Here is an 18,449-nt window from a genome sequence, read left to right on the forward strand (position 1 = left end):
TTAATAGTGAGAAGGCGTATACCAAGTGAAAAGGAAATGGTGTGTGAGCATGCACCCACAAATGGCTGCATGCACGGCAGACTAGCTGGTGCCAGCTAGTGCTGGCATTATGTAATATTTCCAAATGATGCAGTTCAACACCCACAACTCAGGCTCTTAGCCAAACAGCTGTTTGATACTTATGCGTTGAGGTGAAGCACAGATGTTGTGATAATCAAACGTCTTCTTCATCACGAACATGGACCAACAAAACCCGGTGAGCCACAGAAGGCTTCTTGGTACCCAACACCCTGAAGTGAAGACTAGTTAACTCCAGAGTGCTACCCTGATCAAGCTGCATGACTGAGATTTTGCTGCAGCCATAAGTTAGGCAGAGACTACAAATACATGTATACACACACAAACAAAAAAGACTGGTGGCATCTCCCCAAGTTCCTCATCATCCACAGAAGAGAATAATTGGTATGGTTACGATCCCTTTCTTGTGAAATATAGGTAGAGCAACTGAGAAACACAAACTGTTTCAGCAGCAGGCCTACCTCCAGAAGGAACAGGCCCCAGCTTAATTCTAAGCGAAGGACCTCCAAGTGATGCCTAGAGTTGCAGTCATGATGCTATCAGCAATTTCTGTAGCAACAGTTTTCATATACCACTATCTTACCTCAAGTGAACAAAAATTTCTCCCTGTGAATTCACAGGCTTGCAGTTTTGCTCCACTAGCACTTAAAGCAATGCTTCATGTCTTGTTCCTACACAAGAAAATAGAGGCAATGGTGGTGAAGCTCTTGGGCTCACCTTCATGGTCACAGACTCAATGGATTTGCATCTAAGACCTGAAGATCATGAATCAAAACAGTGTGTGGCAGAAACAAACTAAAGGACTGCAAGTGTTTGGGGTGCTTATGCAGATGTCACCTGATATCACTGCGTGTGTTTATGATGAATACTAACACCCTGAACAAAGAATCCTTCAAAGAATGCCAAACTTCAATTAGCACAGAAGAACCTAATCAATGGACCTAAAAAAGGGATCCTGATGTTAGATCTTCTGGTTTGACTTATTGAAGGATTTTCTCTTTGCTTCATTTTTTCCCATTAGAAGGTCTTTCTCATTCCAGCTAAATGCTTAACCCTCTCCACAAACTTAATGGGAAAAAGTAGCAATGGGAGTTAAAATTTAATAACCCCTCACTGCTATAAAAATGTTTGTCAACTCTAAGCTCGCTATTATTAAGTCCAGCACATTATTCTTTGAAAAAGGAAGAACAAGGCACAAATCCTAAGAAAGAATTTGATGCTCACAATAGCACTTGTTTTAATCTTTTACTTGTGATGCTGTTGGAATCTGACACTACCACTAAAACATAATTATCTCAATATTAAATGTACGGAAAGGCTGTATTTTGCACTGCCAAAGATCAACAGCTAGGAAAATGACCAAAAAAGCTTGAATGCAAAACAGAGCAGTTGTATACTTCATGCAGCCAAAAAGGCACATACATTCTGGCAGAGTGTGTGCTGCTAAAAAAGATTAGCACTGATATCCACCTTCATCTAATTCCCACAATTATCAGAATTCTGCAGCAAAAAAGGTTAAGTCAATGCATTTTTGATGAGAGATATTCAGAACTGCTGAGCAATCGTATTTCACTTTTAACAAGAAACAGATTTCCTTTTCCACTAAAATCTGCTGTCTCAGAATGATTCTCTCATTAGTTTTACAAAACTGCCCACCAACAGGCAGTGTGACCACCAGCCAGGGTTGCCAGATTTCCAACTGGCCAGGTAGGGACAAAGTGAAGACTCAAAAAAGAAAAAAAAGAAGGAAAAAAAAGGTCTTTTACTGTAAGTGAAGACTAAAAAAGGTCTTCCACGCCAGGGTCTTTAATACGGAACATCAGAGTTCCACCTTAAACAAAAGTAGCTCTGTATTTATTTTTTATTTGATTGGCCCGGGCCAATCAAAAATAAACAAACACGGAGCTGCTTCTGTTTAATGCGAAACATTGCAGTTCCGCATTAAACAGAAGTAGCTCTGTTTTGCGATTTCTGATTGGCCTGTATGCCGGTACATGGGCCAATAAAAAAAAAAACAAAGCGGAGGCTGCCCGGGATTTAAACCGGCAGTGCAGGACTCGGGATCAGGCTGCTGATCTTGGGAGAGTCCCGCCCAAATAGGGACGTCTGGCAACCCTGCCACCAGCACAGACATATCACCCCAGGCAGGGGAATGCATGAAAATCTACTGAAGGGTTTACATGGTGATAGGGTTGTTTCATACACTACCTTCTGACTGAGGACAAAGACAGCTTTAAAGACTGCCAACACCTGTTTTGATAACTCAAGCAAAACAATGAAAACAGAGAATTCATTACATTGCACATCTACAAATAAATTACAACTACATCTGCATATGCACACACCACACTGTGTACAGAAACATAATTCAGTTTAAATATACAGCATATACTAGTTTACTAGCTTTACTATATACTTAGAATTTTAGCAAGATCTATAATCCATCTTCAGCAATAGTACATCATTCTATCACATACCTTTGTTCGGAGTCTTATTCAGGCAAGTTCTTAGAACAGTAATGAGTTCTGCAGGATAAACATTTCTCTCTTCCCATATAGTAAAGATTCGTTCCACAGATTTCTGAATTGCTGGATCCCTTTAAAGTAACACAATAATATGCTTTTAACATGAACAGACTATATGAATACTAAACGCAGCATTAACACAACTCATTTTAATAACTATTCACATAACGCAATAGCAGCACTGTAAAAAAAAAATAACATTTTCTGAGTAAGACAAGAAAATAAAACACTATTCTCCTACAAAAATCCTTCTTGTAATGCAGAGTTTCAAAGCCTAATAATATATGCACTTTAAAAACTAGGAAGGTAAGGCAGCCAAGAGTTACAACTCCATGCTCAGAACAGTGTATAACGTTTAAGATGCAAACAAGTTTCATCTGGCTAACACTTGCGAGCTACAACAGAAAGCTTGTAAGTCTATAGTCAAATAGATTACAATCTTTTTTTTTAATTTATTTTGGTGTAGCGTTTTATTTAAGTAAAAAATTGTTCCCCTGTGCCAGTGTGTGTATTTATTCACATGCCCAGAAAAATACAGCTGTTTAAGTAAACTTATCATAGCATTAGATGTCCAAATAGGTCAATGGAGCAGTAGCATGAAACTACATGGGACATATCCTACGAAGGATTGGACATCTGGCTAGTATGTAAAAGCTTCTGGATACTTACCTCACACACTCCTTGGCTGTTAAAGAATGAAGCTTGTATAAGAGAGGATATACAAACACAAAAGATCAGTGTCTTACTGCCTGTAAAAAAAAAAAAAAAAAAAAAAAAAGGGGGGGGGGGGGGAGTTGTGCCAGAACATTGGCAGATCCTAATACATCAAAGTTGTGATGTTGTCATGTCAGAAACAGGGGAGGGGAACCTACTTCAGCCAAAATAAAGAAAATTTTATACACACATACAGACTATATATATATATATATATATATATATATATATATATATATATATTATTTTCATCATTAGATCACTGTTGCAGTAGCATTTAGCCATATGGGATGACTGCCAAAGCTTAGACAAAAAGGGAAGAGGATGCAGGACTAGAGTTCAGAAGATCCTGCAGAACAGATCTAACAAATCCTATTCTGTTTCTAGAGGAGTTAGTTTTATAATCTTTAGTAAAACTGTGGACCAAGGACTAAGCTGCAACCTCTAGAATAGTCCTAGAGTCCACCCCTTTCCAAAAAGGCCCTGAAGTAGTCACAGCTTTAGCTGAGTGTCCTCCAACATCCTGTGGTGGGAGTGGGCTTTTTCATAGTAATAGGAGTAGCCTGAGATAGCCATCTGGATACTGCCCACTTGGAAACCAGATGCTCTTTTTTATTACTTTCATAAGAAATACAGTCAGTCCTCCAATATGAAATCTTTTGTCTTGCCAAAGTAGTATCCAAGCTATCTGTAAGCATACAAGAAACACAGCATTTATTATCCTCAGTTTTTAAGTGGGGGAAAGAAAACAGGAAGATGAATGGACTGATTCAGAGCAAATTCAGACACAATCTTAGGCATAAATAATGTATTGGTTTCTAAGAGTCGGTCCTTCATTATGAAAGGCCAAGAATTGCTGAAGGGACACTAAGGCTTGCAACTCAGATATTTTATTAGCATAGGTCAGAGCGGTAAGTAAAGATGTCTTTCAGGTAAGGAACTTTAGGGAAGTACTCAAAGGGAGGTAAAGTTAGTTTTTTTCAAAACAAAATCCTGATCCCGTGATGGAGCCACACCCACTTCCTTGGTACTGTAATATGCAACACCCCTATAAAGAATTGCTTAACCTGTAAAGAAAAGGGAAATTAATAGCAAAAAAAAGCCAAAATGTAGGCTCTCCTTGGCACAAGCATACTAGCCTCCTTAAATATTGTCAACATATCCTTGGAGAAATGACATCTAAAGGACAAGAGTTTTAAATAATTTAGGCAGTAAGCTGCAATCTTTAGACTGTGATGCATCACGGCTGCTTTGTCCAGAGTTAAGTTCTTCATGTATAAAAGCAGCACATGACATCACATCCTAGACGTCTGAAAGAGCCAGGTGAAAGTACTTAACATACCAGCTGCCCAACTGATCACTGCTCTAGTATTACTAACAGACAGACTACCCTGCTGAGGAAAGCTGAACATTCAGGCTTGCATACTAAAGCATGGGTGCCACCCACTATCTCTGCACATCTAATGTATGACCACATACTGGAGTGGATAGGAAGTACACAAGGGACATACTGGAGCAAATTACCTCAGGACTTTCTTGCCCCAGTCCAAGTCAAAAAGGAGAGGGGGGGGGGTAAGAATCCACATTGCCCAAAACTGAAATGCACAGAAAGGGGGGAATGGAGGGTGGGATGTAATACTGCAAAAATGATCAGTCAGACAACTACTGCTGAGAGAAGTTCCTACAAGACTATTATGTCCCTCCTCGGATCACTACTGCAGACTACAATTACTAACAAATGGTAGATTCCCAAAGATGTCCAAGAAGAAAGGGAGGAGGAAGGTTGAGCTGAGTTATATCCCAACAGTCCCTGGGAGGGAAGGCTTAGCAAACCCTGCTGTAATCTTAGATAAAACACCAATTTTGTAATGTTTAGTGAAAGTGCGAATAGCAAACTAAGTTCTTGCTTCAAGGATAGATCTAGAATCCATACCCTTGAAGAAAGCCCCTATAGGGGCTGCAGGTCCAATGGAATGGGCCTTGTATGTCAAGCACACAGTCCCTATGGCTGCCCTGCTTGGACTGTTCTGAGCTGTTTGCCATGCAAGGACGTTTGCTAAGTAAAGAATAACAAAAGGAAAAGACCTTTAGAAATCAAGTTTGAAACTATGTGCTTGGAAACTAGAAAACCTAAGCTCTTGCCCTGAAAAGATATAAAAAGCTTGTCAGATTTTGAGATACCTTTGGTTTTATACAAATAAAATCTTAGCTGTCTTATGTCCAAACGATGCAATATTCCTTTTCTTTTGTTCTCAGGAGAGGAACAAAAGTAGGCAGGTTAATGGTCTGACTTAAGGAGATCTCATTGACTACTTCAGGCATTAGAGATTGGTTAGTAATAAGAGTGAGTTTATCCTTACAGAAAACAAGACTGTGAAATTGCAGCTCCGACACCCACTAAGCAGAAGTCAAAGCCAAACAGTTTTCCAATTACAGAATTTTGGACAATGAGATCAGCAGGCTCAAGAGACGACAAGGCAAGCTTTTTCAAGAAATAATTTGGGTACCAAGAAAGGGAAATGGCACTCCTTGGTAGTCTGACGTGTTGCACACCTTTCAAAAATTGTTTTGAGTTAAAATTAAGAAAGTGGTGGATCAAGAGGCAGACAGGAAGAAATGTCTAACAGATGTGCTTTGATTAAGGAGAACGTCAATTTGCAACAGAGCAACTCGTACAAAAAATGATTAGTAGTAGGAGTAACCAGTTGACAAGAGTCTTGATTCTTTTTGCGGCACCACAATGAAAATCTTTTCAATTTAGAAATATTTCCTTGTAGTTTTTTCTAGCCTCCTATACACCTTATAGGGACAGTCACCAGATTTTTTTATTTGATTCTGGTCTTTGTTTACATTTTCAATCTGGCTTTCTGAGCACGTGCCAGCTTTGGCTGCAGAAGATGGGGGAGGGGGTGCTTACAGGAAGTTTTAATGGTCTAAGTCAAACTGTACTTGCACTCAACAGCTCTCCCTCAGTCACTCATTACTTTCACCTCTGCTTTTTATCCTGAGAAAAAAGTAGCCTTTCAGGAACTTTATGACCTCGCTTGCTGCTATCTTGCAGGAAAGCATACGAGTACTGCAAAGCTAAAACATTAGTAAATGGAATTTTCTGATCATTTCATATTTTACTTTGTGCAGATTTCTGAATGCTAGGCTAGCTAAGTGCTATGATGTTACGTATGCCTTGCTACTTGCCCTGCAGAAAGCATCAGAACGATGTAAGTTTCGAACAGTAGTAGCAGCAGTCTTTTTTTTTTTCAGATTTTGTTTTTTTGATCTCTGAATACTGGCCAAGTGTAATGGTTTTCTGACCTGCTGTAAAAAAAACGTGTGGTGCAAGCAACAGATTCATTTTAAACAATGAAGTCCAAAACTTGCTGTCAGAATAGAGGTTGTACAGTATAGCAACCTGTGATAGTTATACATACTAATTCTGAGATTGCTTAACTATGGAGTAAGGGGAATACGTCAGACTGCTAAGATTTACTATGAAGTCACTAAACTCAACTCTTTTGAGTGTACTGCTTGCAGTTATGCAATGCAAAATAAAGGAAATAAAGAGCTGCACAATTAAAATAATCTTTTTAATGAGTTCATAAAAAGTAACCACTGAGAGCCTTGCCTAACCACCCCCACCTCTCACACAAAAATTTAACAACCTTATGTTTCCCAGTGATCGTGGACTGAAAGCTTTGACAGGAATGAATACCGTTAATGGTGTTTACCAGACGGAATGAAAACAGGGCTGCATAAAGTAAATTGAAACCAGCAGTAGGGTTGATGACGACGTGGTAACTGGGGAAGTATCAAGACAAGTTTCTTTCAGTCAGAATGTTACACTCTGTGACTGTCACTTTAAGCAAACCCTCAGTAAAGTGGTGCCTAAAAGGAATTAAAATTTTCTGACCCAACAAGTCAGATTTAGGGTCTACAGATTTGGATGAATGAGAGAAACTTTGCTTTATGCGAGCAAGTCCATTCTGTTGGTTTACTTGTGATAACTGCCCCTGGCCAAGAGAAACAATAGGGAAACAGAGATGTTTAGGCCAATAGGGTGTCATCAGCAAGATTTTTAGCTTGTTCTCTAGAATTAAAGGAAGTGGAGGGCATACATAAAAGAGCTTCTCCTGTCAAGAAAAAGACATGTCATCCGTCCTTGTGTCAGAATCCATGGCACTTCAACAAGTGTCTTGAGATAGCTGCACCACACAATAAAAGAACCAAAAATATGAATAAAACCACCAGCTAGTCTTCAAACACGAAAAATTTAACAAAACAAATGCTCTGACATCTCAGCTCTTACAAGCCTTGAAGGAATATAACATTTACAAATCACAACCTGTCTAAATACATATACCAATCAATTAAACAATTTCCTCTAATTGAGTGTGTGTGTGTCTTTCGGCTTTTCCCGGTTAGGGGTCACCACAGCGGAACTCCAGTCCGCTAATGATTGGCAGTTGATTTTTACGTACTGGCTTGCCAGGCCTGCCACACAACTTTCAACGAAGGTACGCCCATTCACGCATGTCTCTACGCAGAAGACGCTCTAGCTGAGAATCGAACCGGACAGTGTCTTACTGTGAGGCGACAACACTACCGCAGCACCACCACCGCGGGTTAAACAATTTCCTCTAATATTACAACTTAATTCATAAAATTAAATAAAATATCTCCAGTTAACTTCAATGTTCAACCCATTAGGTGACATAGTATTAAATTTTAGAATATAAATTGATTCTTTCACCAGTAATTTATTCTTAAGATCATTTTCATCATTATACAATTTAATATGCTCTAAAACAGTACCTTTAAGACCATTACTGTTACCTGCATGTTTTATATTCAAATGGTTAGCTATAGGACTTTCCCTTTTATTTCTGGCTATTATCTCTAACATGTTATAATAATCTTGTTTTAAAAGATCTTTTGGTTTCACCTATATAATATTTTTTACATGGACATCTGAGGGCATAAACAATACCCTCTCGCTTCAAAAGTATGCTCAATCTGTCTGAAACTCTGAAGAATAAAGCTGCATGCTTTACATTTACCACAAGCACTCGTGCCCAAACTGTTCAGACCTCTCTGTATACTTTGCACAGTAAATGTTACTCTTGATTTAACTAACAAGTCTTAAATTTCTCCCTCTTCTATAAGACATCACCGGAACCCCTAATTTTTCCACAAACATGTCACTTAGACTCTCAATATATGTCCAATGACCAACCAGTACTTTAAGTATAATACTAAAACTACTATATGGTGTAGTAAAATAAATATTTTTATGTTCAGTCATTTTCTTTGAACATAATTTTCCTACTGACTGTTTTCCTGTTGCATTACAAATATATTCTTTTAAGAATTTTTTCCAACAACCTTCCAACATTTCTTGATCAAAACCTCTACTTTTAAACATATTTATAGTGCTCATTTCCCTTACATAATCAACTTTATTACACAATCTGTATATACGTACAAATTCTCCAAAGGGCATGAAACTAATAGTATAAGGAGAATGACAACTTTCAGCCCTTACAAACTGTACTCCATTTTCACATTTCCTATGTACCCTAGTGTAGATTTTTGTATTACTACCATCCAAAACTACATCTAAAAAAGGAACTATTTTCCCCACCTTTAGTCCATCAAATGCCAAACCAAATCTACTGTTGCCCAACATTCTAATAAATCCTTTTATTTCATCTTCACCACCCTTACAGAAGAAAAGCAAGTTATCTATGAATCTATAATATAAAGTGACATACTTGTGAAAAAATTCACTTCTATACACATGCTCATTTTCAAATAAGCCCATGCTTAGGTTGGAGTATGAGGGGGCAAAAGATGCACCCACTGTTGTTCCCTTCTGTCTATATAAATCTCCCCAAAAACAAAATTGTTTTTAAGACAAAAGTCCAATAATTCTACAACATATTCAGTCGGACTTTGGTGGGCGTTCGAAAGACATGCGTAAATGGGCGAAAGTCGAGCTGGCACCTCAGCGTTCGTGAAAATCTACTGCCAATCATTAGCAGACCGGAGTTCCGCTGTGGCGACCCCTAACCGGGAAAAGCCAAAAGACAACCACCATTCAGTCGTTGGACTTTTTCCCACAAAGAATCTAACCGTTTCCAACTCATATTGATGGCTAATTTGTATAAAGGTTGGTAACAGCTAATGTTATCCAGAACAAGTCTTGGTCCCATTGTATTGTTTGAATTTTATTTTAAAAAATCAAATGCATCCTGTATATAAGCAGGCAGCAGCTGAGCTTTAGGTAATAAATAAAAATGCAAAAACTGTCCTATTTTGTATAAACAATATTCCCTCCCTGACACAATGGGGTACCCAGGGGGATCATTAAATGATGTGTATCTTGGGGAGACCGTAAAAATGTGCCATTCTACATCCTGACACCCCAAACCTATTTTTTACATCTTTACTAGAAAAACATCCTAGTCTCCCATGTCATCCGTCCTCATGCCAAAATCCATGGCGCTTCAACACAACAGTCTGAGATATCTGCTGTGTGGGGAGGGGAGATCATCTGAGGAGTACTCCACTGATGGACAATGTCCATAAAGACTGCTCTGTTCAGCATCCATTTATGTGGGTCTGCTCTAAAAATCTGCCAGTGTGTTAGGCTGAACTGCTGGGTTTCATGCAATCAAGGCTATTCTGAAGAGATTGTAAGACTTGGTACTTCCTTGTTTGTCTATGTACCACATTACTGTAGTGGTTTGTGTCTAAATCTAAACAAGACCTGGAGTCCAGAGGTAGAGCAAGGATTAAACAGCTAGGTAAGAAAGTACAGTTGTGTACACTTACCATAAATGTAGATGTTCGAGTGTATTCACTGTTGCAGTCATTGCATTTGGGTAATCCTGCTGGCAGGTTGCCCTCAGCTGGCCTGAATTCCAAAGTTTTGGGTCCTGCGTCGGCTGCTGTCGCCCCTTCCCTGACGTTAGGTCGTCAGGGGTATAAAAGATGCGGCCGACGCCATTTTCTTTAGATTTTCTTGCCCCAGACATCAGGTGCTCCATAAAAGGGTAGCCAAAATTTATATATATATATATATATATATATATATATATATATATATATATATATATATATATACATACATACACCAATATAAACTTTACCCTCATCTACTAGCAAATGCACCACACAGGTTGTATAAATCAGAGAAGGAAAGAAAGGTTCCATCAGAAGAAAGGGGGATGGTGGGTGGATAACCTGGACTGCAACAGTGAATACACTCGAACATCTACATTTATGGTAAGTGTACACAACTGTACTATGTTCTTCGTGTTTCACTGTTGCAGTCATTACATTTGGGGGTACTTGCGTATTATCGCAACCACTTTTTTGCGCTAATACCGCTCGCTTCCTGGTGTGTCGATTTAACTATAAGTATATACAGAATCACATTGACAACATTAACTTTATTAAAAAGCATTGTTTAGGTAGGAAAGATGGTATGACATGTGAGGAATGACTGCTTGTTTCAAGCTATGCCATTTCCCCGACATCATGTCACTGGAGATACATTTCCCACAGCAGTTTTGTGTAACACGCATTCCATATCTCAAGCCGCGAGCCCCGCTTAATGTAACAGACTCACATGCTGACAGTTGTCCACTTGTCTACTACTTCTTGACAGCTACACACACAAAAAAAAAAAAAAAAAAACCACGAAAAGAAGCTGTCAAGCTTTGTTGTTGCAGCATACAGTTTCTAATAAAGGTGATGGCAGGGAATGCGGTGACAAGCCTGGATATCCTTTTATTCCTTACTGGTACCATTGTCAGTCAGCACTGACATGCGAGTACATTCCGACGGCGGCTCAGTGCATTAGCGATCAAGAAGCGGCGAGCGCAAAAAAACAGCACAAGTACAGCAAAACCATAATCTGCACCATTTTCCACAATACCCCTGCCTAAAACAACCTTTCAGCATGAAGGAAAACACACTTCTTCACATAATGGCAGCATCACCGTCTACATCTGCGCACGGAAAAGCGAGCGGTCTTACCGCGAAAAAGTGGTTGCGATAATATGTAAGTACCCATTTGGGTAGAGTCCCAAAGCTAAGGTTTGAAGGCTGGAGCTAAACAGCATTAGGAGCAGCTATGAGGCCCTGCAGAACTGCAGTGGCATAGCCTGTCCTGGATTTAGAGTAGAATGGCAGATGATAGTGCTTTGTAAAGGTGTGCACTGAACTCCAAGTAGCAGCCTCTAAAATGTCCTTGGTAGGTACTCCCCTGAGAAAGGCTGCTGAAGTGGCTGCAGCTCTGGTTGAGTGTGGCCTAATGCCCTTAGGTACTGGCTTGCCATGGTGTACATAGCAGAAACTACTGCAATGGCCTATCCACTTAGAAATATAGCCTTTCCTTGTGATGCTGCAACATATGACAGTAATTGCTCTGTCTTTCTGAAAACTTTGGTTCTGTCCAAGTAGAATCTAAGCTGTCTGTGTACGTCCAAAGAGTGCAGAATTCTCTCCTCCTTGTTCTGTGGATTTGGGTAAAATGTTGACAAGTGAATGGTTTGGTTGAGAGCCACAATGGACACCACCTTAGGCATAAATGTTGGGTTTGTCCTCAGAGAGACCCTGTCTGGATAGAAAATGATAAAAGGTTCCACAGCCATGAGTGCCTGTAGCTCTGAAACTAGTCTTGCAGAAGTTATTGCTAGGAGCAGAGCTGTTTTCCAAGATAAAAACTTTATATCAGCAGTAGCCGCTGGCTCAAAAGGAAGCAGGGTGAGTTTTTCCAAGACATAGTTGAGGTCCCATGCAGGCACTGTTGATCTCCTTGGGGGGGTCTTAAATTTTTGGCTCCTCTGAGGTACTGCTTTAATAAGGGATGAGAAAAGATTGGTGGCTCTACATTGTAATCAGCCGAAATGGCAGAGGCATGAATTTTAATAGAAGAAAAAGATAGGCCTTTGTCCAGCATCTCAGTTAAGTATTGCAAAATCTGAGGAATATTTGGTACAGCTGTATCAGTTCCTTGTGCCTGGTTCCAAGCACAGAACCGCTTCCATTTTCCAGCATAAGATTTTCTAGTACTAGGCCTTCTGGCTTCCAAATGACATCCATCAGAGCTTTACTGAGAGGTGTGTTTTGTATGACTACATTATTAGTCATGCTGTCAGGTTTAAAGTTCTGAGTTGGCTGTGTAGGATCAGACTATTTTGTTGGGACAGTAGCTGAGGTATTTGAGGTAAGGTCCAAGTTGAGCATTGAGACAAGCTCCTTAGAATTGGGTACCAGTGCTGGCGGGGCCAGTCTGGGGCAATCAGTATCATCCTTGGCTTCTCCTGTCTGACCTTTAGGAGTACCTTGGGGAGGAGAGGCAAAGGGGGAAATGCATATACTGACAGGTTTTTCCAGCTGAACGATAGGGCGTCCACTTTCCATGATTGTCTGTGATAAATCCTTGTGCAGAATCTTTTTAGTTGGTAGTTGTGAGGGGAGGCAAATAGGTCTATGTCCAGGCATCCGCATTTTCTTATCATCATGCTGAAAACTTGTGGGTCTAGGTGCCACTCGTGGGGATCCATGAGGTTTCTGTTTAGTCCGTCTGCCAGAGTATTTTTCCTTCCTGGCCGGAATTGTGCCTGCATATGTACTTGGTAAGTCAATGCTGTGTCCCACAAAGTCAAGGCTAGTCTGCAAAGGGGGTAAGAATGTGTGCCCTCTTGATTGTTTATATACCACATGACAGTGGTGTTGTCTTGTCTTTATCAGTAGCTGTCCTGGATGAAGTAGGTCCTTGAAGGCTGTCAGGGCATTTTGAACTGCTAGCATCTCTTTTTGATATGTAGATGCATTTGGTTTGAGGTCCTTGTGCCCTGAATGCATCTTCCTGCCATGTGGGCCCCCCAGGCATAATCTGATGCATCCGTTGTTAGTGTCTGCCTGGCTGGGGGTAATGTGAATGGCTGTCGCTTGTTTTGGTGACAAGCCTTTGCCCACCATCGAAACTCCTGTTGCAGGCAGGGAATGAGAGTAATCATAGTCTCCAGGCTGTGGCAATGTTGATTCCAAAAGTACCACTGAAGTTTCCTCATATGCAGTCTTGCACATGGAATTAGTAGGATGCCATGAAGCCCAAAGCCTGCAGAAGTTTTCTTGCAGATAACTGGGCCTTTGTTGCCAACATTTTAAAATAGGTAGTCAGTTGCCTTTGCTTGTCTGGTGTGAGATAAGCCATCTGGGCAGTTGTATTTAAAGCTTGCACCCAAGAATATTATCTCTTGAGTGGGTACTAGTTTTGATTTCTTTTCGTTGACTGTGTACCCTAGGCATGTTAGAAGTCTTTTCACAAACGCCATATGCTGTAGAAGAATGTCCTTGTTCTCTGCTTGAATTAGACAGTCGTCCAAGTAAGGATATATTTGCATTCCTCTTTGTCTGCAGAATGCAATTACTGGTGCCAGGCACTTTGTAAAGACCCTGGGTGCAGTAGATAAGCCAAAGGGCAGTGCAGAGAATTGGTAATGCATTGAGCCAGCCTTGAATCTGAGGTATCTTCTGCATCTTTGTCTGATTGGGACATGCAGGTATGCCTCTTTTAGGTCTAAAGTCACAAGCCAAGCATTCTTGCCCAGCATGGCCAGAAGCTGCTGCAAAGTCGACATCTTGAATTTTGGTATATCCAGGAATGTATTTAGAAAGTACAGTTTTGTACCTACCATAAATGTAGATGTCCGAACTGGATAGCATCTGCAGTCATAACAAGTGGGTTGTCCCTGATGTCGCACTCCACCCGGCGTCATCTCTGGTCTCGGGTATAAAAGCATCAGCCGACGCCATTTTCCTCAGTGTTTCTTGCCCCAGATGCCAGTAGCCCTCTTGCAGGCTAAAATTTGGATAGATGCCAATGTTTCCAAATAGATAGAGGTAAACACAACAATAAGCATGTATGTACATATATACAAACAAATACACCATAAAGACCCCCAACAGCTAGCTATTAGGAGGGTAAACACCCTAGGAGTACCACAGAGGTGACTGCAGATGCTATCCAGTTCGGACATCTACATTTATGGTAGGTACAAAACTGTACTATGTCCTTCATGGATGCATCTGCAGTCATAGAATACCATAGCCAACTAGGGAGGAGGATAAAAGTAGATTATGGTGTGTTTAGGATCCCTTGCAGTACAGCAGTGGCAAACCCTGCTCGGGATCTGGAATAAAGAGGCAAATTATAATGCTTGGCAAATGTATGCACGGAGGTCAATAATGTCTTTGGTTGCCACTCCTCGTAAGAAGGCTGTGGTAGTGGCTGTTGCCCTTGTAGAATGAGGTCTTATGTTCTGTGGAATTGGTTTTCCATGGAAGGAGTAACAGTATCGTATGCAATTTCCTATCCATTTGGAGATTGTCTGTTTGGAAATAGCTTTTCCTTCCCTTCCTGCTGCATAGGCTACAAAGAGTTGGTCAGTCTTTCTGCTATTTTTTGTTCTGTCCAAGTAGTAGCGTAGCTGTCTATGTACATCCAAGGTATGCAGAATTCTTTCCCCTCTGTTTTGTGGGTTGGGAAAGAAGGTAGGTAGGTGGATTGCCTGGTTTAAAGACACTCTGGATACCACGTTGGGCATAAATGTTGGATTAGTCCTCAAGGACACTCTATCTTGGTGGAAGATTAGGAAGGGTTGCACTGCCATTAAGGCCTGTAGTTCTGAAACCCTCCTTGCTGAAGTAATTGCCAGTAGGAAAGCAGTTTTCCATGACAGATGTTGTAGGTCTGCTGTTGCTGCTGGTTCAAAGGGTGATAGTGTCAACTTTTCTAGCACAAAGTTTAAATCCCAAGCTGGTAATGGTGGTTTCCTTGGAGGTTTTACATTCTTGATTCCTCTGAGGAACTGCCTGAGCAAAGGGTGCGAAAAACAGGTGGATCAAAGCTGTATTCTGCTGAAATAGCTGATGCATGTATCTTGATGGAGGAGTAGGACAGGCCTGAATGAAGAAGTTCGGCCAGATACTCCAGAATATTAGGTATATCTATGTTTGACACATCTTTTCCTCTTAAATGACAAACCTTTTCCATTTTCCAGCATAGCTCCTTCTTGTTGAAGGTCGCTTCAAGAATAATGTCTTTAACTCTTTGGGAAAGTTCTGGATTAGCTGCTGCTATGTGATGTTCCATGCAGTCAGTTGCAGCGTTTTAGGTTTGGATGTATGATGCTGTAGTTGTTCTGAGTTAACATCAAAGGCATCAGTGGTATTGGCCACATATTGTTCCGAGACATGCTCTTCAGTAGTGGGTACCAGTGTTGTCTTGGCCAGTTTGGAGCTATCAGGATTATCCTTTTCTTCCCTTATTTTTAGCAGTACCTTGTGTATCAAAGGAAGAGGTGGGAATGCATATGCTGTTAGGCCTTTCCAGTTGAAGGAGAGTGAGTCCACTTTCCATGCTAGTGTTTGGAATGTCCTTGTGCAGAATTTTGAGCTGGTAATTGAGAGGTGATGCAAATAGGTCTATCTGTGGCATTCCCCATTTCTTGAGATGGTCTTGAAGATGTCGGTGCAGCTTCCATGTGGTTCTGCTTAATATGTCTGCCAGAGTATTGTCTTTCCCTGGTACAAATATTGCCTGTAACTGAATGTTGTAGCTGAGTGCCAGGGTCCACAGCTCCAAGGTCATTCTGCATAGGGGTATGAATGAGTGCCTCCCTGTTTGTTGATGTACCACATGACTGTGGTGTTGTCTGTCCTTATCATCAACTGGCCCTCTTTGAGAAATGGTTTGAACTTTTGGATTGCCAGTTTTACTGCCAGCATTTCTTTTAGATTGATGTGCAGGTGAAGTTGATCCTGTGTCCACAATCCTTTGTTGTGATGGTCTGGCCTGGGTTTGACTGGCATGCCTGAGCCCACCATAGGAACTCCTGTTTTAAGCATGGAATTAGTGGGATTTCTGTTTCTAGACTGTGTCTGTGTTGGGACCATAAATTCTTTAGGTACCACTGTAGTTTCCTCATATGTAGTCTGGCAAATGGGACCAAGATTATGCATGATGCCATGAAGCCCAAGGCCTGTAGAACTTTTCTTGCTGTTAACTTGTTCAGTTTTGTTAGTGCCAAGAAGTAAAGAGGAAGTTCTTTTGTTTTTCTGTAGTCAGGAATGCCATTTGTTGTACTGTGTCCAATAAGAAAGTCCTTGTTTGGGATGGTATCAGTCTTGACTTTTGTAAATTGACTGTGTATCCCAGTCCTTGTAGCAAGTAAATGACCCTTTGTAAATCTGTTGTCAGCTTGCTTTTGTTGTCCCCTTGTAGCAGGCAGTCGTCCAGGTATGGGTAAATTTGAATTCCCTGTAGTCTGCAATGGGCGATTACTGATGCCAGGCATTTTGATACTCTGGGCGCAGTAGATAAGACAAAGGGCAATGCTGAGAATTGATAGTGCTCTGATCCTGCAAGAAATGTGAGGTATCTTGTGCAGATTGGTCGGATGGGTGCAGGTATGCCTCCTTGAGATCTAGAGTTACCAGCCAAGACTCCTTGCCCAGCATGGGAAGAAGTTGCTGTAGGGTCAGCATTTTGAATTTTGGGACAATGATATATGTATTTAAGGTGGACAGGTCGAGAATTGGTCTCCAACTTTTGTCCTTTCTTGGAACTAGGAATAGTCTGGAGTAGAACCCCTTTCCTTGTTCTGCTGTTGGCACTCTTTCCACAGCTCTCATGTTTGCTAACTCCATTATCTGGCGTAGAGCCTCTGTTTTTGATTTGGAGGTAGATTTGGCATTCCTCTGTTGACTGGTAAGGTGTGGAAGTGAAACCGGTAACCTTGATCTATGGTTTGTAAAATCCACTTGTCTTTTGTTATGTAGTGCCAGTTATTTGAAAATAAGGTTAACTTTCCGCCTAGAGGGGCTGCTATTTGCTCCCTGGTTTGTGCTGATGTAGTGGCAGTGGCTGTGTCTGTGCCTCTGTTGTTACCTTGCCACAGGCACCTCCTCTGGATTGGTTTCTGCCTCTGGAACGTCTATTTCTACCTTTGAAATTTTGTGGAGTCAGGAAAGGACCAATTTTGGCAGGCCAGTTCCTGCTAAACCTTGGGGTTGAACCTGCAAGAAATCTTTAACAGTTTGAACAGATTTTGCCTTTTCTTCCATTTTCTTCATAACCTGCTGGGCAGGTGTACCAAACAAACTTGTCTTGTCCATAGGAGCATCTAGCAGCTTAGCTTTAACATGATCCGGTAAAGCTTGTTCCTTTAGCCATGCATGCCTTCTTATCACTGTGCCTGTCATGGCTGATCTAAATGAAGCCTCCAGTGCATCATAGCCACATTTTAAGGAATGGTTGCTAACCTGTTGTATGTTATTTACCATCTCTAATACATATTTCTTATCAAGAGATTCATCAGTGGTTAATTTTTAGTTAACTGATCAAGCATAAACTCTTGGTATTGTATCATGTGAAACTGACAGTTTAAAGCTCTAGCTGAGAGAGTAGCTGAAGTGTAGACCTTTTACCCCATCTGTCTAGTGACCTAGCTTCCCTTTCAGAAGGAATAGGGTTTGGACCCTGGGATATAGTTTCTCCGTCTGCAAGTGGGGCCTTCTAAAGGTGGTGATGAGTATCTCCCACCCTGTAAAATCTGTCTGCTTTGGCACCGGCTGGGGGGTAAAGAATCTGGCATCATCCACCACAGAGAGAACAGGAGGTATAGCTAAGGCTGGCCTGTGCTGTGGGTGCAGAAAGGTCCTAAGTCTTTTCTGGAGTCTGAAAACTGTTGCTGCCCATTGAACTGTTCTAAAGGAGAATTCTTCTGGTGGGGAAGCAGCTGGAATGGATTCTTCAGCATCCGAATCTTCAAAATTGGAGAAGGGAGCCTCAGGCTGATCAGTTATGTCTGATTCATCAGCAGAATCATCAGTAGAAACTGGCTCAGGGGCTCTGCCCTAGATCTCTTCTCAGGGGGCTGAGAGGCCCTATCTGGGTGAGGTTGAGATCCTCTAATTAAAGAAATTAAATCTTCTGCCAAAGAAAGCATTTGAGAACTAGAAGAGGGCCTGGATGTGGGGGTTTAACAGGCACTGATTTAGTAGTCTATGGTGTCTGATAAGTCCACCACCGGTGGGTAAGAGATTTTGAGGTCGATT

General features: G+C 41.0%; 1 protein-coding gene across 1 annotated transcript in view; it reads right to left on the bottom strand.

Annotated features, from left to right (window-relative positions):
- Positions 1 to 18,449, bottom strand: part of RPRD2 (regulation of nuclear pre-mRNA domain containing 2) — a 2,300,864-nt gene that overhangs the window by 1,697,128 nt on the left and 585,287 nt on the right. The window contains exon 3 of the mRNA XM_044079912.1: positions 2,556 to 2,674. Coding sequence (XP_043935847.1) covers positions 2,556 to 2,674 — 119 coding nt within the window. The remainder of the gene's footprint in view (positions 1 to 2,555; positions 2,675 to 18,449) is intronic.

This window comes from Protopterus annectens, chromosome 8.part0 (assembly GCF_019279795.1).
Source record: "Protopterus annectens isolate FY-2018-M chromosome 8.part0, PAN1.0, whole genome shotgun sequence".
NCBI classification, from domain to species: Eukaryota; Metazoa; Chordata; order Ceratodontiformes; family Protopteridae; genus Protopterus; species Protopterus annectens.